The sequence below is a fragment of the Dreissena polymorpha genome, chromosome 11 (genome assembly GCF_020536995.1).
Source record: "Dreissena polymorpha isolate Duluth1 chromosome 11, UMN_Dpol_1.0, whole genome shotgun sequence".
NCBI classification, from domain to species: domain Eukaryota; kingdom Metazoa; phylum Mollusca; class Bivalvia; order Myida; family Dreissenidae; genus Dreissena; species Dreissena polymorpha.
The window spans coordinates 86201884-86223933 of record NC_068365.1 but is presented as its reverse complement, the minus strand read 5'-3'; the positions used below and the strand labels follow the sequence as shown (position 1 = coordinate 86223933).

Here is a 22050-nt window from a genome sequence, read left to right as displayed (position 1 = left end):
CGAGTTTTGAATGCCTTTGCAAACAGTTTGGATCCAGATGAGACGCCACAGAACGTGGCGTCTCATCAGGATCCAAACTGTTTGCTATTCTGATAGTATTCTTTGAAAAAAAATCAAAGAAAATGCTAATTTTAGAAATTCTGCAGACGACATTTTAGCAGACGACAAATTTCCCAGCATGCAAAGGGTTAAGCTCAGTTTTCCCAGAATAAGGCTCACATATAGTGTGTTCTTTATGATTCCACAGCAATGTGGGCTCGAGGGCATACTACTTGCGCGGTCGTCTTGCAGTGCTTGAACAAGAGCTCATAGACAGATTCACGACTGAGTTACACAGAAAGGGGCTTACTATGATTCTGGCTCCTGAAATGTTTAAAACGGCTCTTGTGGTGGGTAAACTTGCTTGTTTGTGTTCATAGCAACATGAAACAAATGTATAAGAATTTATGTGAATGCAGTTTGTGTTTTGCAATAGAAGTGATTATGACTGCAAACAACTCTATGCAAGAAATTACAAAATGATTGTGAAATGGGGCACAATGGGTCAAAGTCAATGTCTCTTATGAGATGTAGAATAATGGTTTCCACTCAACAAAAAGTTGTATGTGTCTTAGAGGATATTTTGCAAATTAGAAACAGTCAAAATTACCTGTAAGAATAAGTTACCTACTATGCAGTTTGGTTTACTTAAATAAGTACCATAAACTCGAACAAAATCTAGAATAATCAAGCGTGCTGTTTTCTAAGAGCTATAGTTCTATTTCTTTCTGAGAACATTGTGTATAGTGCACACGGGAATTACGTGACTGCTGTATTGGATGATTTTAACGAATGATCTACAATGCATGATACAAATAAAAACAGTAATGCGTAACACAAATAAAAAAGAAATGAGACTGTCTGGTAAGCTTAGATTAACAACTGGTATGCCTATTCACAAACTTTATTAGAATACTGATATACGAAGGCTTAGACATAAAGCCATACATGATTGGCTAATTTTGCAGGAAGCAGGTGGTTTCAATGTGCTTGATCCAAGCTCTGTATACAGACTTAAGCACAAAAAGGGAACAGTATGTCTGATGATTGGTCAATTTTTCAGGAAGCTGGTGGTTTCAATCTGCTGGATCCTAGCTCTGTATACAGACTTTAGCACAATTAGGGAACCAGTATGTCTGATGATTGGTCAATTTTGCAGGAAGCCGGTGGTTTAGATGTGGTGGATCCCAGCTCTGCATACAGACTCAAACACAAGGAGGGATCCAGTTTGTCCGACTGGGATCAAGACCACATGTTTCTACGAGGGGCCTCACATTTGTCATTTCTTGGTATGACTTTTCTTGTAATTTAAAGTGCTTTGTTTATTTGTTTGTTACACTGTATATTCTTTTATTATATGTTATATTGCTTATACTGAGTAGTATCACACATGCCAGAAATGTTCAGGTCCAAATCGGGACATTCCATAAAAAATGTTGGGACATTTGACCAAAAGCGGGACACCTAAAACTATCAATCATGCCACCTTTACTGTAGTCAGTAATCAGTATATTACTTACAAAACCTCATAATTTCTTGCAAATATTGACGATAAATGTGTTTAAGAATTCCATGAACACAGACATTTTCCATTTTCCGGAAGTAAACACACATGTGCACTATACGGATGAATCCATAGCGTGAAATGTCGGTAATGCCTCAATTTGACATCCATTTGGGACAAAGGCATGTGTAATTGTTCAACTTGATGTTCGCGCATTGAGCACTGTTTTTATTCAACCAATCATCAATTAACTTTATTACCTGATGCCTTATATAAATGATAATTAATTATTTTTTGCTATTTCCTCGACGAAAAAGAAATTTGCAATGTTTTAAACTGTTACCGGTGAATATCAAACTGTTGACCGGTCAACAGTTTGAACTGTTGCCTGCTGGAATAATGACGTCATTTCGTCGAAAAAATGACGTCATTTTACAGTTAAAACGTCAACATTATTTATTTTATCGATTACTGTTGTGTGTAAATAAAAATTTAGTTTGCTGTTATTTCTATGTTGGAAATTTGATCAGGTAATAAAACACTTATTTCATGGATGCTTGGTGAACAGTCTAAACTGTTGTCCCTGGGTATCAGGGCTGACATTTGGAACTGTTGCCCTCCGCCTTTCGGCCTCGGGCAACAGTACCAAAGTCATCCCTGATACCTTGGGAAACAGTTTTGACTGTTCACCGCGCATCCATGAAATAAGTGTATACTAAATTAAGATTGATGCAATATGTACAAAATATTTTCTGAAAATCAGTCAAAAACGAAAGTAAATTTATGTGAAACATCAATGTGAATCGGTCAGCGCTCAATTTGGTGTTATAATACACAGAATACTGCGCAATAGTATCTTTGGACTTGATTTGGGCCATGAAATACAAAAGCAGTCTGCTTTAAATTCACTACGATGCATCTATCGCTATAAATTAGCGACCCCTATCATAAAAACACCATGGTGTCAATGCCTGATAAAATCAATAATTTGATGATAGATTGCTGATAAAGTGTCAAAAACAACACTGTATCACTCGACGGGTAGACATGGTTAGTTTATAGGGGGCAATAAAAGGATCGGCGATGGTAATTAAAGCCAGACAGAGTTTGAATAGCGAAGTTTATTTTATTGTGAACAAAATCGGGACGTGGCATGTATGGTAGTACCTTGTTTATTTGTTTGTTACACTGTATATTCTGTTATAATATGTACATGTACATGTATTATTGCTTATGCTGAGAAGTACTTTGTTTATTTGAATTTTACACTTAACATTCTGTTATAGTATGTTATATTTTTAGCTCGACTATTATATATGAAATATATATAGTTGAGCTATCCTACTCACCCCGGCGTTCTCGTTTCCGTTTCCGTTAGCGTGCAAATGTTAAAGTTTTCGTACTACCCCAATTATTTTCATTGTCCCTTGACATATTGCTTTCATATTTTGCATACTTGTTTACGAACATGACCCCAACCTATAAACAAGAGCAGACAGCTCTATTAAGCATTTTGTCATAATTATGGCCCCTTTTCCACTTAGAATATGCAGCAAATGTTAAAGTTTTCGTACTTCCCCATTTATTTTCATTGTCCCTTGACATATTGCATTCATATTTTGCATACTTGTTTACCAAAATAACCCCAACCTATAAACAAGAGCAGACAACTCTATCAAGCATTTTGTCATAATTATTGCCCCTTTTATACTTAGAATATGCATATTATTGATAAATCTATGTTAAAGTTTGCGTACTACCCCAAATATTTCCTATATCCTTTGACATAGTTTTATATGTTGCATACTTGTTTACCAACATGACCCCAACCTATAAATAAGAGCAGACCACTGTATCAAGCATTTTGACATAATTATGGCCCCTTTTACACTTAGATAATTGAACATTTTGCTTAAATTGCCATAACTTCTTTATTTATGATCACATTTTATTATTACTTTGACAAAACAACACTAACCTGAATACCACAATGGATTCCATCCGAACAATACCCCACGCCCCTACCCAGAATCCCTTCCCCCCCCCCCCCCCAACTTCTCCCCCCCACCCCCCCCCCCCCCCCCGATTTTTTTTTTTTTTTTTAAACATCATCTAATAAACTATCCCACCCCACATTATACCCCCCTCTCACCCCCCACCCCCCCTACCCCCCCCCATTTTTTTTTTTAAACATCATATAGTAAATTGCCATACCCCACATTATACTCCCTCTCACCCCCCCTACCCCCCCCCCCCCCCCAAAAAAAAATAATTATTTTTTTCCTTTTTTTATTTTTGAAAGATCATCTAATAAATGACCACACCCCACATTATACCCCTCTCAACCCCCCCCCCCCCCCCCTAAAATTTTGTTTTTTTGTTTTTTTCCTTTTTTTATTTTTGAAAGATCGTCTAATAAATTATTGAATATGAACAATTTCCCCGTGATGGCTTATGTTATACTGTCAAGCACTCGAATAGTCGAGCGCGCTGTCCTCTGACAGCTCTTGTTTACTTCTGAAATAAAAAGACACATCTGTGATACAGATGGAACCTTCAACTTTAGGGTGACTGTTGTTGTGGCTGTCCGGCTAGAGCAGTGGTTGTAACACCTGCGTCTCACCTTGGAGTCCAGGGTTCAACTCATAACGCAGCCTTAGGCACGGAAGACCCTCATTAACTTCGAAATACGCAAACACTATGTATTTATTTCAGCCTACTACGCAAGAATGCAGATTTCTTCTGACAGCCTCCCTGTCAGAAACTTCACAGTTGGCAGGAATTATAGACCAGGTAAGGAATTATAGACTACGTAAGGAATTATAGACCAGGTAAGGAATTATAGACCAGGTAAGGAATTATAGACCAGGTAAGGAATTATAGAATAGGTAAGGAATTATAGACCAGGTAAGTAATTATAGATTAGTTAAGGAATGATGGACAATGTAAGGAATTAAAGACTATGTTAGGAATTATGGCTTAGGTGAGGAATTAAAGACTAGGTAAGGAACTATTGACCAGGTAAGTAATTATAGACCAGGTAAGTATTTATAGACTTGATAAGGAATGATGGACAATGTAAGGAATTAAATACTATGTTAGGAATTATGGACTAGGTAAGGAATTAAAGACTATGTTAGGAATTATGGGCTAGGTAAGGAATTAAAGACTAGGTAAAGAACTATTGACCAGGTAAGGAATTATATACCAGTTATGGAATCAAAGACAAGGATAGGAATAATATACAAGGTAAGGAATTGTAGACTAAGCAAGGAATTAAAGACCATGTGATGAATTATAAACAATGTTAGGAGTTATAGTATAGGTAACAAATAATAGACTTTGTTAGATTATAACTGGTAAAGTGAACAAAATGTTTGACATTGAGACACTTTTGGAATTGTGAAAATAAAGTGTTTTATGTTGGATCTTTTGATTGTTGTTTGATTAGAATTTCCAGGACTGCTCTTCCAGCAAAGCATATGAATACATCAATTTATCATATTCGTAATATATGTACCAATTAACATTCTTATAAAATAGTTTTTCAACTCTTAAATACAAGCTACTGGATAGAAATTCCATATTTCATAGCATGAAATCTGTTGTTGTATTCAACAGCTGGAATACAGACTACTTTTATGTCGTATGTATAATAAATATTCCTAATGTTCTGAGTAACATTTGGAAATACTCGTTCATTTATTGCAATAATGGTACACACGTGGCAAGATGAATTAATTTGCATAAAATTATTGTTTTCAACAATATTGTGGATTTGTTTTATTGGAAGAAGGTATATTAACAATGGAATGTTACAAACTGTGGTGTTTTCAATGATATTTTTATGCCCCCTTTCGAAGTCTGTCTGTCACACTTTTCGTGTCCGCTCTCTATTTCAAATACTGGTCATCCGATCTTTACCAAACTTGGTTAGAAGTTGTATCTAGACAATATCTAGGTCGAGTTTGAATATGGGTCATGCCGGGTTAAAAACTAGGTCACGGGGTCACTTAGTGCATTTCAAGGATTTAGCATGGTAAAATACTCATAACTTCTATCAAAGCGTTGGCTATAACTTTTGCATTATTGAAAATAGAAACTTGATATTTGGCATGCATGTGTATCGCATGAAGCTGCACATTTTGAGTGGTGCAAGTTCAAGGTTAAGGTCATCCTTCAAGGTCAAAGGTAAAAAAACAACAACAGAAAAACAACTTCAAAGCAGCGTTCTCTTGAAGCTGCACATTTTGAGTGGTGGAAGTTCAAGGTCAAGGTCATCCTTCAAGGTCAAAGTTCAAAAAAAATAAAAAAAATCAAAGAGGCATTCTCATGAAGCTGCACATTTTGAGTGGTGGTAGTTCAAGGTCAAGGTCATCCTTCAAGGTCAAAGGTAAAAAAATAAATAAAATATTTCAATGCGGCGCAATAGGGGGCATTGTGTTTCTGACGAACACATCTCTTGTTGATTTGTTTTATTGTTATGAAGTATATAAAAAATGGAAAACTAAAATGTATGGTGTTCTCTCAAAATACAACATCACATTATCAGCCTGTATGATACAGCCAACCGGAACTCTGCAGTCATGTATACTCTCTTGATTCAATAATAAAGCAATTATTTCTTTAAGACAGATTCTATTTACCATTATACAACTTTTAAATCCTGAGCTCGACCTAACCTGTTAATAACCCTTAGTTAGTGGATTCAATAGTAAAAATTCTAATCTCATGAAAACTGAAACCAAAATACAACTTTCTTACAAAGTTGCTACAAATAGTAACATGTTATCATATTTTCAGCCAATGCTGTGAACAAGACATTGCCTGGTCTATTTGGAGCTCTCCAATCAGTGAGGGTATGTCACCAAGCAATTTGTTAAAATTATAAACCTCTTAAATAGACATATTTAGTGGCAGAATTGTATAATAGATTTCATTGTATGAGTTTTTAACCAGGTTTTCCGAAGGAAAAAACTGGTTATTAGATTGGCGAATGCGGGCGGGCTGGCGGGCTGGCGGGCGGGCGGGCGGGGCGGAACAAGCTTGTCCGGGCCATAACTTTGTCGTTCATTGTGAGATTTTAAAATCATTTGGCACATTTGTTAACCATCATAAGACGGTGTGTCGCGCGAAAAAATTACGTCAATATCTCCAAGGTCAAGGTCACACTTTGAGTTCAAAGGTAAAAAATAGCCATAAATGAGCTTGTCTGGGCTATAACTATGTCATTCATTATGAGATTTTAAAATCATTTGGCACATTTGTTCACCATCATGGGACGGTGTGTCGCACGAAATAATCACGTCAATATCTCCAATGTCAAGGTCGCCACGACTAAAAATAGATTTATTTTAAAACAAACTTACAAAGGGGGTTTATTTTGTTTGTTCATTTCAAAAGTTCAGTTTGAGTTGTCTCCCTTTATCAGATTTTTTTTCACAATGAAAACCTGGTTTTGTGACAATTTTGTCCCTTGTAATGATTTTGAACTGTTATTATGTTTGGATTTTTATGCCCGCCTTCGAAGAAGAGGGGGTATATTGTTTTGCACATGTCGGTCGGTTCGTCGGTCGGTAGGTCGGTCAGTCCGTCCACCAGATGGTTTCCGGATGATAACTCAAGAACACTTAGGCCTAGGATCATGAAACTTCATTGGTTCATTGATTATGACTGGCAGATGACCCCTATTGATTTTCAGGTCACTAGGTCAAAGGTCAAGGTCACAGTGACTCGAAACAGTAAAACGGTTTCCGGATGATAACTCAAGAATGCTTAAGCCTAGGATCATGTAACTTCATAGGTACATTGATCATGACTGGCAGATGACCCCTATTGATTTTCAGGTCACTAGGTCAATGGTCAAGGTCACAGTGACTCGAAACAGTAAAATGGTTTCCGGATGATAACTCAAGAAAGCTTACGCCTAGGATCATGAAACTTCATAGAAACATTGATCATGACTGGCAGATGACCCCTATTGATTTTCAGGTCACTAGGTCAAAGGTCAAGGTCACATTGACTCGAAACAGTGAAATGGTTTCGGGATGATAACTCAAGAATGCTTACACCTAGGATCATGAAACTTCATAGGTACATTGATAATGACTGGCAGATGACCCCTTTTGATTTTCAGGTCACTAGGTCAAAGGTCAAGGTCACAGTGACTCGAAATAGTAAAATGGTTTCCAGTCCCAAAACTTTAACCTTGGTTAAAGTTTGACAACTTTTTGTCTGTCGGTCCGTCCACCAGATGGTTTCCGGATGATAACTCCAGAACACGTAGGCCTAGGATCATGAAACTTCATAGGTACATTGATCATGACTGGCAGATGACCCGTATTGATTTTCAGGTCACTTGGTCAAAGGTCAAGGTCACAGTGCATGACTCGAAACAGTTTCAGGATGATAACTCAAGAATGCTTACGTCAGGATCATGAAACTTCATAGGTACATTAATAACGACTGGCAGATGACCCCTATTGATTTTCAGGTCACTAGGTCAAAGGTCAAGGTCACAGTGACTTGAAATAGTAAAATAGTTTCCGGATGATAACTCAAGAATGCTTATGCCTAGGATCATGAAACTTTATATGTACATTGATCATGACTGACAGATGACCCCTATTGATTTTCAGGTCACTAGGTCAAAGGTCAAGGTCACAGTGACAAAAAACGTATTCACACAATGGCTGCCACTACAACTGACAGCCCATATGGGGGGCATGCATGTTTTACAAACAGACCTTGTTTTTTATATGCAAACAGTAGATTTTAGTATGAAGATTACTACACAAATATTTGAGCCATGCTGCGTTTAGTGTCGTCCCAGATTATCTTGGATGACACTTTACGCACATGCATTAAAACCCCTTTTCACAGAGCCCAACACATATATTAACTTCAAATGACTTTTTATATCAGAAACAATTAGGAAAGAAGGGCTATTGTTCCACTTCTTCCAATAGGTGTTTCTAAAATCACACCCCTGAATGTACTTTTATTTTAAAAAGTGGACTAAAAACAACACTACCGGTAATTACAGGATCCCATATCTTTTGCACCTCTCATTGAGGTTGGAGATAATATTAGAAGGTTTAAAATTTGCAACGTTAAAGAACTTAAAAACTGCTGTTATTTTGGTGATCAGATATTCAATTTAATTGAAGTGGTGTTAGGTAAACTCAATATATTTATTTCCCCATGCAGGTGTGTGCCTGTACTCTGGAAGAGAGAATGGAAGAGTGTTCCACAGAATGTGATATGATGGTCCAAGCCATCAAAGAGATCTATAGAGAGTTTGACTTGCCTTTCAGGTATTTTTAGGTTCATTTTATTAACATATTCATTTAAAAAAGAGATCTATAGAGAGTTTGATTCCAATTATTAGGCACATTGTTTCAATAGCTGTGATATATATATATATTATATGATACAGGTGTTCAAATACAGTCCACTCTCGTTATCTCGACATCGGATATCTCAATCTTCTCGATATGTCGAAGTAAGCTCAATGTCCCAATTTATTTTCTTCTTTATCTATATAAATAAACATCGCATATCTTGATTTTCGTTATGTCGAATAATTCAATATGTTGATATAAAATTTTGTCCCGAGTCCCGATTTTACATGTATTTACTGTGGTTTATTTCGAAGTGCGAATAACTGTCCCAGTGTCGGCAAAAGGTGAGAAATTTTTTCTTTGATACTTCACCGTCCCGCTTCGCCCGGCTGCTCTCGATACTGAGTGGTAGGAAATTGATCCGTTGATTGCATCAATGTTCACACTTATGTAATGTCGTTAGCCATTAACACTTGAGTAAGGCCTGTCACTTTAACTGTCACGTTAACATCAATAAACTGCAATTAATACACAGCCTGCCGAAAGGCCGAAAGACTAATTGTTTTTACAAACAACATTCCAAAATGCATTGAGTTATATTTTTGCGTATATAAACCGTCGCAAATTTACATAATGTTGTTCTATCAAGACAAGTCTTAAAATGGCTTTTCATTTGTATTTGATCCTGTACTAATAATCGATTGAACTTTGCATTTCATACTACAAAATGTACATGTGCAGTTCAGTATTCCGGAACGTGATTTACCCATGTTCAGATGGAACACACTCGTCTTGGTTGGACGTCAATTGCATCATAACTTTAAATAGCAACATTACCGGATGTTTACTCGACAGTTTAGAAAAATATAAACGCATGTGTTCATGCAATTCTGTAATACTTAAAACGTCATTTTAAGCATTTAAATAGCAAAATGAATAGTGCCTCGTTAAAACGTGTATACATGTTTATCAGGTAGAGAGTATTATGCCACACGGTGACAGCTTTAGTTAGACCACTTAGCAGGTATTTAGATATTAAAAACAAGGTAAATTTTTGTTTCATTTTTTCTTTGAAAACGCCTAATCGGATATCTCGAACTCTCGTCATATCAATATTTTTTCTTGTTCCTGCCGACTTCGAGATAACGAGAGTGGACTGTACATACTTACTCTGTTGTTGGTGGTTTATGGTGATCAGACCATGACTGCATCCATCATTGTCTGACTATTTCACCTTTTCAAAAACGTTGTTTACCCTCTAGAAGCCGCATTTATGAGTCATCTTGATGAAACTGCTTAGAATTGTATTTCTTGACAGTATAGATCTATGAGCCATGTTCGAATATAGGTCATTGGGGTTAAAAACTAGGTCACCTGGTAAAATCCTGAAAATTCATTTTACCACTCTAAAATCCACATTTTTCACTCGCGATCGAGATGAAACTTTGTGGGAATGTCTACTTTTTAACTATATCAAGGTCATGTTGGTATCATGGTCAAGTGGGTTCAAAACTAGGTTACCAGGTCACATGTTGCAAATAGTGTACCTTGAACTCAAGTGAGTGCTTCATGACCATTATTCACCTCTTATTTAAATAAATTACAATTGTATATAAGCCATGCTCTGTGAAAAGGGGGTTTAATGCATGTATGTTAAGTGTTGTCCCAGATTAGCCTGTGCAGTAAGTGCAGGCTTATCAGGGACAACACTTTCCGATTTTACGATATTTTTCGTTTAAAGAAAGTCTCTTCTTAGCAATAATCTAGTTTAGGCGGAAAGTGTCATCCCTGATTAACCTGTGTGTACTGCACAGGCTTATCTGGGACATCACTTTACGCACATGCATAAAACCGCTTTTCACAGAGCACGGCCTCATTATCTAAATTAAAGCATTTTATCGCATGCTTCTCCTTGTTATCTTTGATATATATCCTTTGCGAATAACTTTATATTCTAACATGTGTTATATAGCATATTATACCTTTTTAGCTCACCTGATTGCTCAGGTGAGCTTTTGTGACCGGTCTTTGTCCGTTGTACGTCCGTCCGTCCGTTAACATGTGTTTGTAAACACTCTAGATGCCACATTTATTGTCAGATCTTCATGAAACTTGGTCAGAAGCTTCGTCCCAATGAAATCTCGGTCGAGTTCGAAACTGGGTCGTGCCGGGTCAAAAACTAGGTCACTAGGTCAAAAAAAAGAAAAAACTTATAAACACTGTAGAAGTCACATTTCATGCCCAATCTTCATGTAACTGTGTCAAAATGTTTGTCTTAATGATATGTTGGTTGAGTTCAAAAGTGGTTTCAGTCCGTTGAAAAAAATGGCCGCCAGTGGGCGGGGCAGTTTTCCTTATTAGGCTATAGAGAAACCTTGTAAACACTCTGGAAGTCACGACTTTTGCCCATTCATCATGAAAGTTGGTCAAAACATTGGTTTTATTGAAATCTCGGACGAGTTTGAAAATGGTCCAGATCGGTGAAAAAATATGGCCGCCAGTGGGCGGGGCATTTTTCTCTATATGTATATAGTGAAAACATGTCAACAATCTAGAAGTCACATTTTTGGCCCAATTTTCATGAAATTTTGTCAGAACTTTTGTTTCCTAGATATGTGAGTTAAGTTTGAAAATGGTTCCGGTCCGTTGAAAAACATGGTTGCCAGGGGAACAGGGCAGTTTACAGTAGTTACTCCCCTTTGATTATTAATGTTTTCATAATAATACAGTGTAGATTTGTGTATCATTTATGTGTTAATTGTTATTCGAGGTTGGGTGTTTTTTTAGCTCACCTGATTGCTCAGGGGAGCTTTTGTGACCGGTCTTTGTCCGTGGTCCGTCCACATTTGTTCGTAAACACTCTAGAGGCCACATTTATTGTCCGATCTTCATGAAACTTGGTCAGAGGATTTGTCCCAATGATATCTTGATCGAGTTCGGAACTGGGTCATGCTGGGTCAAAAACTAGGTCACTAGGTCAAAAAAAAAGAAAAAGCTTGTAAACACCGTAGAAGTCACATTTAATGCCCAATCTTCATGTAACTTTGTCTAAATGTCTGTCTTACTGATATGTTGGTTGAGTATAAAAGTGGTTCCGGTCTGTTGAAAAACATGGCCTCCAGTGGGCGGGGCAGTTTTCCTTATATGGCTATAGAGAAACCTTGTAAACACTCTAGAAGTCACAATTTTTGCCCAATCATCATGAAAGTTAATCAAAACATTGGTTTTATTGATATGTCGGACGAGTTCGAAAATGGTACAGATCGGTGAAAAAACATGGCTGCCAGTGGACAGGGCATTTTTCTCTATATGTTTACAGTGAAAACATGTGAACACTCTAGAAGTCACATTTTTTGCCAAATTTTCATGAAATTTGGTCAGAACATTTGTTTCCTTGATACGAGAGTTGAGTTGGAAAATGGTTCCGGTCAGTTGAATAACATGGCTGCCGCGGGGGGCAGTTTTTCTTATATTTATATAGTAAAAAAAAGCTTGTGAACACTCTAGAAGTCACATTTTTTGCCAATCATCATGAAACTTGGTGAAAAGATTGGTTTTATATATCTCAGATGAGTTTGCAAATGGTCCCGATGGGTCAATAAACATGGCTGCCAGGGGGGTGGGGCAGTTTTCCTTATGTGACTATATAGAGAAAAACCTTGTGCTTGAACACTATGGAAGTCACATATTTTGCGTAATCATTGTGAAACTTAGTCTTGGTTTTATTGATTTCTTGGACAAGTTGGATAATGGCTCAGATCGGTGAAACACACTTTTTAACTTACCTGATTGCTCAGGTGAGGTTTTAGGATTGGTCTTTGTCCGCTGTCCGTCCTTCCACATTTGGTTTGTAAACACTCTAGCATTCACATTTCTCAAGCATTCTTTATCAAAGTTGCTGAAAGATCTCAGTCAAGTTTGATGATAGGTCACCATTTCAAATCTTACAAAAACAAAAACACTCCCTACGCCAGAGTTTTGGTTCAATAATGATGAAACTTGACCAGGATGTTTGTCTGGTCAATATCTAGGTCAAGTTTGACATTAGGTAAAGATTGAATGAACCGACTCCTCTCAGGTGAGGGAACTAGGGCCATCTTGGCCCTCTTATCATATGCTACATTTTGGTGAATTGACCGATTGTGATGCATAATTTTTCTGACATGGTGTTGCAATGTCAAGTGACATCATGCAATGTCAAGTGACATCATGCAATGTCAAGTGACATCATGCGATATCAAGTGACATCATGCAAGGTCAAGTGACACCATGCAATTTCAAGTGACACCTTGCAATGTCAATGTGACATCATGCAATGTCAAGTGACACCATGTGATGTCAAGTGACACCATGCAATGTCAAGTGACACCATGCGAGGTCAAGTGATGTCATGCAATGTCAAGTGACATCATGCAATGTCAAGTGACATCATGCGATGTCAAGTGACACCATGCGATGTCAAGTGACACCATGCAATGTCAAGTGACACCATGCAATGTCAAGTGACACCATGCAATGTCAAGTGACACCATGCAATGTCAAGTGACATCATGCGATGTCAAGTGACATCATGCGATGTCAAGTGACATCATGCAATGTCAAGCGACACCATGCAATGTCAAGTGATGCCATGCAATTTCAAGTGACGCCATGCAATGTCAAGTGACATCATACAATGTCAAGTGATATCATGCGATGTCAAGTGACATCATGCAATATCAAGTGACACCATGCAATGTCAACTGACAGCATAAAATGTCAAGTGACACAATGCAATGTCAAGTGACACCATGCAATGTCAAGTGGCACCATGGGATGTCAAGTGACACCATGCGCTGTTAAGTGACATCATGCAATGTCAAGTGACATCATGCAATGTCAAGTGACATCATGCAATGTCAAGTGACGTCATGCAATGTCAAGTGACGTCATGCAATGTCAAGTGGTGTCGTGCAATGTCAAGTGACATCACGCAATGTCAAGTGACATCATACAATGTCAAGTGACATCATGCAATGTCAAGTGACACCATGCAATGTCAAGTGACATCATGAAATGTCAAGTGACAGCATGCAATGTCAAGTGACACCATGCAATCTTAAGAACTTTATTGTTTTATCACAAGGTTTATGCAAATGTTTATAATTGTTTTGCTTATTCAAAAGCATGGAAAGATCTCGCACCTGTTGTAATTTCATACCTTGATTTACAAATGTTGAACTTGTCAAGGAAATTTGTTAGACTTACCAAGAATATTTCATGAAATGACAACTTGTGTAAAAACTTATCTTATGTATCTTCTAGACAGCAGATATAAGTCAAAGCATTACATTTACTTCGTTTAAAAGGGTTGCTTGCCAAACCATAAAGTTTGAACAAAGTTAATTTTAAGGTGTTTAGTAGAACATTTGAAAGTCAGTTATAAAAAAGCAACTTACTAATTACAGCCAAAAACTGAAGAATTTCTCCTTCAAATCAGAAAACCCATTTTGGTAAAAACAGTAAAACTGCGATAACTCGAGGAAGCACGGGACTGACCTCGATGCTCGAGTAATCGCAGGTTTCTTGTTGAATGCCCTTTTGTATCGTTATAAAGTGTACTTTCATGTTGAAGATTATTTAATCACTGTCTACAGGATTGTTTCCATACCAGTGCCATTGCTTTGCGCATATGAGCAGAAGCGGCTTGAAGTCCAGATATGGGTGCCCACTATGCAGACATACTTAAAGGTATATACAATGACATTTGTTTGACCAGTTAATTGCCTCTTGTTTTGCCTGGGTTATAAAAACATTTTTATGCCCCCCTTCGAAAAAGAGGGGGTATATTGTTTTGCACATGTCGGTCCGTCCGTCCACCGAATGGTTTCCGGATGATAACTCAAGAACGCTTTCGCCTAGGATCATGAAACTTCACAGGTACATTGATCATGACTCGCAGATGACCCCTATTGATTTTCAGGTCACTAGGTCAAAGGTCATGGTGACTAGAACCAGTAAAATGATTTCTGGATGATAACTCAAGAACGCTTATGCCTAGGATCATGAAACTTCATAGGTACATTGATCATGACTTGCAGATGACCCCTATTGATTTTCAGGTCACTAGGTCAAAGGTCAAGGTCACAGTGACTTGACACAGTAAAATGGTTTCCAGATGATAACTCAAGAAAGCTTACGCCTTAGATCATGAAACTTCATAGGAACATTGATCATGACTCGCAGATGACCCCTATTGATTTTCAGGTCACTAGGTCAAAGGTCAAGGTCACAGTGACAAAAAACGTATTCACACAATGGCTGCCACTACAACTGACAGCCCATATGGGGGGCATGCATGTTTTACAAACAGCCCTTATTATTTCTAGAATTGTGTTTACATTTTGGTTTAAATCTCGTGTTTAGCACATGAACTACTGGTAAGTGAAATCATGTCAACTTTTAATGTTTATAAATGTATATACATTTATTTTAATACTTGATGAAATCATACCATTATGAATAATTATTGATGCAATTATACTATTACAAATAAGTATTGATGCCATTATATAATTATAAATAATTATTGATGCAATGATGTCATTATAAATAATTATTGATGCAATTATGTTATGATAATTTCCAGTAAAAAAAACTAGCCCTATTTAATAAATATCTCTTACTTTCCTTTAGCCCTTATTCACCATCACTGGACATGATTTTTGGGCTAGTTGCTTAGCATGAAGACTGTTTATTTCCAGGTAGGTTCAGTTGCAGCCCATGGTGACTTCCACAGCAGAAGGCTCATGATTCGCAGTGCAAGAGACAGACAAGATGCTGTGGAACCTGTTCACATGGTGAGTACATCAGTTGTCACATAATGAGACCTACAGCTCTTTGCAGATATCCTAATGTTGGAGTATACTGAGACCTCATTTCAATGTGTGGGCCTGCACCCTTTGCCTGTAATATATGGGAACCTTCATGTCATTCTCACATTTGTTTTATTTTGAAAATTATTATTTTCCTAAATTGTACACTTTAATTGTATGGTTTGACCATTTGTTATACCCCATCTCACAAGTTGTTAGAAATCTGCAGTAAATTCACGTATAGACCAATTTATATCTATATGTATTTATTATAAGTGCGCTCTTGCATGGAAATGATGTACCTTATCATAATCAAACTTTCTTAAATGCATACAAACAATGAAATAACATAGATCATGTTCTTCAGTATTATATACACAAAATCAAATAATCATATAATATAACATACTTTAACAAAGTGTTAGAGGTTTATAGACAATTGACAAAAACATTACATAAGTACACATGTAGATGTATTATCCCAGAGATCTGTTACCAAAATCTATTTGGATAAAAAAATATTTACCATCATCCATGCAGTAATTTTTTGATTTTGACTGGTTGTTCATTTGTTGCAGGTGTACAGCGATGTAACAGACATAACAACAATGTTGGCTGTACTGTTGGAACATGGGCGACTTGACAAATACTGGAGAACTATGTGATCGTTTTGTAATATTATACAGTGCTGTTGTGATATCATTCAAATAAGTATAATGAATGTAATGGGATACAAAAAGAAACCATGGAAACCTCTAGTTGTGTTACAATATTAATGTTGTTTAATAGTGTCTTGCGAAAATGGATCTAATGCCATATGCTACAAGCATAGCTCCAGACCAGCCCGTGAAATCGCAATCTAAGTGGGAATCTAACTTGTTATTCTTAATAACACACATATTCAGGCTAATCAGTATGAGTGTCGTTTTTAACACGCGCGTACTTAAACTTCCCTGCAACACAATACAATGGTCGCGGTGTTTTATAATTCAATAAGCATACATTTTCTTTAGGCCTGATTTATTGTCCGATCCTAATGAAACTTAGTCATCCCAAAAATATCTTTAATGAGTTCGAAAATGACGCCCGTTGCTTGAAAAACATGGCCACCAGGGGGTGGGCCATTTTTCCTTATTTGGCTATAGTAAAACCTTGTTAACACTCTAGAGGCCACATGTATTGTCAGATCTTCATGAAACTTGCTCAGAAGATTTGTCCCAATGATATTTTGGATGTGTTGGAAAATGGTTCCGGTTGGTTGAAAATCATGGCCACCAAGGGGGCATGGCATATTTCCTTATAAAGCTATATTAAAACCTTATTAACACTCTAGAGGCCACATTTATTGTCGGATCATCATGAAACTTGGTCAGAAGATTTGTCTGGATGATATCTTGGACAAGTTCGAAAATGGTTCCAGTTGCTTGAAAAACATGGCCACCAGGGGCGGGGCATTTTTCCTTAAATGGCTGTATATGGCTTTAGTAACACCTTGTTAACACTCTAGGGGCCACATTTATTGTCCGATCTTCATGAAACTTGGTCAGAAGATGTATCCTAATGATATCTTGGACGAGTTCGAAAATGGTTTGGGTTGGTTGAAAAACATGGCCACCAGGGGGCGGGGCATTTTTCCTTATTTGGCTATAGTAAAACCTTCTTAACACTCTAGAGGCCACATTTATTGTCTGATCATCATGAAACTTGGTCAGACGATTTGTCGCAATGATATCTTAGACGATTTCAAAAATAGTTCTGGTTGGTTGGAAAACAAGGGCACCAGGAGGCGTATATTTCCTAATATGGCTACATGGCTATAGTAAAACCTTGTTAACACTCTAGAGGGCACAGTTATTGTCTGATCTTCATGAAACTTGGTCAGAAGATTTTTCCCAATGATATCTTGGACGAATTGAAAAATTGTTCCAGTTGGTTGAAAAACATGGCCACTAGGGGCGGTTCATTTTTCCTTATATGGCTATTGAAAAAACTTGTTAACACTCTTATGTCACATTTATTTTCCAATCTTCATGAAACTTGGTCAGAATATTTGTTTTAATGATACCTTGGATGTGTACGAAAATGGTTCCGGTCTGTTGAAAAACGTGGCCACCAGGGTGTAAACTATTCATGAAAGTTGATTAGAACATTTGTTCCAATGACATCTTGGGCTGCACAGAACAGGTCAGTTCCTTTGAATCTCAGGTGAGCGACGTTGGGCCTTTCAGGCCCTTTTATTTTCGTTTATAGAAAGACTTTTCTTCTTGAAACTCAGTGTAGGCGAAAAGTTGCGTCCCTGATTAGTCTGTGCCTACTGCACAAGCTAATCTGGGACGACACTACGCCCATGCATTAAATCCCCTTTTTACAGAGCGAAGTTCAGATATTGCAGACTCCGGTTGAACTCTGTGGCTTTTTTAATTTTTAGTAGTTGCAAGATTTAAAAACGGAAGTTTCGTGTAAACAAAGATAGAGAATCCTGTCCAAGATCGTTCCTATATATATTGAGTGATCTAACATTTTGCGGCTACGCGGTGTCGAAGCCTTTTCATGGCCGTTAATCACAGGCGCCACCTCTTTTTGAGATACATTAATAAATGAGTCAATGCTTCTACCGAGGTGGCGCTGATGACCGCATGTTTTCAAAGACACGGCTTATTATACATATGGTGTGTAGGTTTTATGTTTTTCAAAACATTTCGCATTAGATTGAAAATCGGGCGATTCAGCGAAGATTAAAACATCGACACGTTAATAAAAACATACAACCATAAGCCATTTAGAAACGTGAGGTCCTTAATAAGTTGTAACATGATGGAGTTTTTGAAAGCATATCAATGTGCTTGGCCTGTGTGACGAGCAAATATCCATCCAATTAAATCGCTAACGACATCAAACGATTGCTCTCAACATATTCAAACTGCTTAATTTACAAAAACATTTGCTTCTTGCCAATCTAATAGATAACTTTGCATTTTTTCCAAAAGAGGTGAAGTCAATGTCAAGGAGGTGGCGCTAAGGACTAATCCGACTAAGAATAAGAAAACGAAAAACAGACGTGTATACATCAGATCAATTACATTTTATATATTATATAATATAAATATTATTTTCTTTATTTATAAAAACATACAAAATGACTACAAAGTTAAAATCCCGCTGTTGACAGGCATTCATTTTTACAAATTTTTCATTACATATGTCATTATGGCCTGTTAGAAAATCACTACAGTGTTTTTATTACCCATTTCATACATGTAGGAATTTAAATGTCACCGAACAATGAAGAGAAAGTGTTATTCTTACAAGTGGAACACAGTTTACTTCTATTAACACATTTCTTTGAAATCAAAACTAAATTGAGATGCTTAAAAAGTATATAATTGCATTAGTAGCAATTATATACATTTACATTATTTGTATGACATAGCGCAATATAAGTACCACTACAAATATATTCGAGCATTAATTAGTCAGAAGTCAGTGTTTTCCAAAATCATTAAACGTGTTCCTTTTTTGTTGCCTGTTCGTAAGATGGTGGTGACCCGCTGTTTGATTGGACTACTTATTGTGCTGCCGAATAACTAGATGGACGTATAACTGCGTCGGATTGATTATTGGGTCCAAGTTGTACGCTTCCGTATCCAAAACCAGACAAACGTTCATCGTTCGAAACAATGTGAACTCTGCTTTCGCTTCGATCTCTCTGGGAACTATTTTTCAAACGCGTGAATCTATAAATAGCAACTGTGACACAGATTCCTACGACGCAAGGCGCAAGCGCGTACAACAGGAAGTACATGTAAACCCGAGGTCGGCAGTATACGTTTACAGGAGAGTCGAATGAGGAGTGTTCCGGCATTCGTACAACTATGACTTGCGGCTCTCCATTAAGCTCAACGGTACAATCAAAGGTATTTGGACACCGAATGTTCACATCATCGAGGACATATCGCGTTCGTGACAGTTGGAATGTGACATCGACGCGCTTGGAAGGGAGAACAAACTGATCCTCATTGGAAAACACGTAATAATATTGGTCTGTTTCTATGATATCATATTCTGCGGTTCCACTGTTAAACAGAAACCAGCGTTTCAAATAGCAATCGTAACAGTTCACATCTTTTTTCCATTTGTTGAAACCGTCATCACCTTTAAAAACGTACAATACTATACTGTCTGATATAACGTAGGACATCTTCACGTTTGAACCTTTCAGCAAATAAAAAACCCAATATTCGTATGTGTCTCTTTCAATGTTGCCATTCACATTTTCCGTATAGTTGATCACTTTGCTCTCATCGATGCTGGGCTCGTGTTTCATGACGTAATAATCGATTAAAGATGAACAATCAAGCTCAACGCGGTCGCAAAACACCATCGAGGGCTGGTTCACTATTCTCATATCGGAGGGTGAGATCGGAACCTTGGCTCTCGCATTATGCTTAAAGGTGAGGACGGTCGCTACAACGGCTCCCAGTATGACGTAAAACCACGTGAGGATGATTCGCGTTCGCGGCTTCATTTTCATCAGACAGGTGAAAAACAGAATAAAGCTGCACAATAAGCAGCAACTTCCGGTGCCTTCGTTGTTGCGTCGTCGTCGGCTACTGGAACTGGCGGCGCCGGCAAACACGCCAGCGTTGAATGCCGCGCTGCTGAAGCCGCCGCCACTACATCCACCTGCACATCCAGTGGCTATTGCACCAGTGGCTATTGCACCAATACCGTGAGTCATAGCTGGAGAAAGACATGAGGATAATATAAAGAGTGTTTGAGTCGCGCTTTGGAAAACGGGCATTGATGCATGTGCGCAAAATGTTGTCCCAGATAAGCCGGTGCAGTGCGCACAGGCTTCTCGGGGGAAAACACTTTCCGCTTTTGTGGTATTTTTTTTCGTTCGAACGAAGTGTTTTCTTATTGAAAATCAGCGTAAGCGAAACGTGACGTTCGTTATTCGCCTGTTCGGCATACAAAGACCAATGTGTTATCATGTACCTTCATTTTACACACATGCATTAAGCCCGGTTTTGCCAGGTTTATATCATCAAAATGAATGGAGACGATTAATTTGTAAATTCAAAGTTTTATTTTCCACTTACAGTCCAGCAGTGATTGATAATACATATAATGATTTATCTCGCATGTCTTTTCTGCAGTATAATACCACGAAAACATTTTAAGTACAGACATGTTTTGTAATAGAAGTTAATGGACATCGGGTACAATTAGCCTTCCTTCATGTTTAAAATCTACGACTCTTGTTTGGTTTATTATTATTTCACTTATTTATCGTTGCTATTGTAATTGTCTTTATTTTTACAATACTTTTTGGTTAAACTTTATTTTTAGCATATGGGAAAGAGGGAGAGTAATGCTGTATTTAAGTGAAAAACACTACTTTTTTTCTCAAAGTGTCACAAGAAAATTCTTGTCATGATCATTAACAACTATAACTCCTAATCCCGATAATAATCCACTTTATACTACTATTTCTACAACTACTAGTAATCATTATCATGACCATCATCATTAATTATGTTTAACAACACAAATGACGGATATCTTACCAATCGTTGTTTAGTAGTATCCAACTATTTGCAAACTATAATTGTTTACCAATGCCATCAAATCCAGTCATTTATACGAACGTTTGTTTATTTTCCTACCCAACTATAAATAGCCAGGCACGAGTTAGTTTATAGTTGTGTCCTATGACTGAGGTAATCAGCTGAGCTGATACAGAATTCACAATCAGGTTGATAGCATATATACGCATCACTGTATAATATCCCACATGTTTAATATTTCGAAATATATGTATACCTATGAGTCGTTCTCTCTAGTAACGCTTTGACTTATACAACGGGTACTCTTACGTATACTCCGGGTACGGTAAATATACTTAATCGTACCCGGTCGAAATTAGACTGTACCCGAGTTGTCTTCCCGCCCCCAATCAGTTGTCGTAAAGCGCGCTACCGATTATCTTGCACAAACTTCTCTTTAAAAAAAAACTGCATTAACATGCTTTTTTTAGTATGAGTTTCGATAACATGGAGGCCATTTTACAGAAAAATCGACATGATTGTGAATATAATTAATTTAAAAAAAACCGACAACGACCGACTTAGCGACCGATTTAGCGTTAAATTACCCGGGTACGTTTTAGTATATTTACCGTAACCGGGGTACATGTAAGTATACTTAAGAGTACCCGTGGTAAATGTAAGTAGTACCCGAGCCGACAATGACCAATCGAGCTTGACCGCCCCAAAACATATCGAAGGGGCGCAAGGATTCCTGACTC

The 22050-nt window shown here is 37.5% G+C and overlaps 2 protein-coding genes across 2 annotated transcripts in view; one reads left to right on the top strand and one right to left on the bottom strand.

Moving 5' to 3' along the window:
* Positions 1–16498, top strand: part of LOC127851929 (serine--tRNA synthetase-like protein Slimp) — a 32374-nt gene extending 15876 nt beyond the window's left edge. The window contains exons 7-14 of the mRNA XM_052385925.1: positions 248–389; positions 1199–1328; positions 4259–4336; positions 6347–6402; positions 8753–8859; positions 14523–14616; positions 15630–15725; positions 16319–16498. Of these exons, the coding sequence (XP_052241885.1) occupies positions 248–389; positions 1199–1328; positions 4259–4336; positions 6347–6402; positions 8753–8859; positions 14523–14616; positions 15630–15725; positions 16319–16405 (790 nt within the window). The 3' untranslated portion in view covers positions 16406–16498. The remainder of the gene's footprint in view (positions 1–247; positions 390–1198; positions 1329–4258; positions 4337–6346; positions 6403–8752; positions 8860–14522; positions 14617–15629; positions 15726–16318) is intronic.
* A 2361-nt stretch (positions 16499–18859) lies between these two features.
* On the bottom strand, positions 18860–21549 carry LOC127851930 (uncharacterized). The gene is made up of 2 exons (XM_052385926.1): positions 21311–21549; positions 18860–20480 (listed from the first exon to the last, which is right to left on the bottom strand). The coding sequence occupies exon 2, from the start codon at positions 20476–20478 to the stop codon at positions 19306–19308; it is 1173 nt and encodes a 390-aa protein (XP_052241886.1). The 5' UTR covers positions 20479–20480; positions 21311–21549; the 3' UTR covers positions 18860–19305.
* Between the last annotated feature and the right edge of the window lie 501 nt (positions 21550–22050).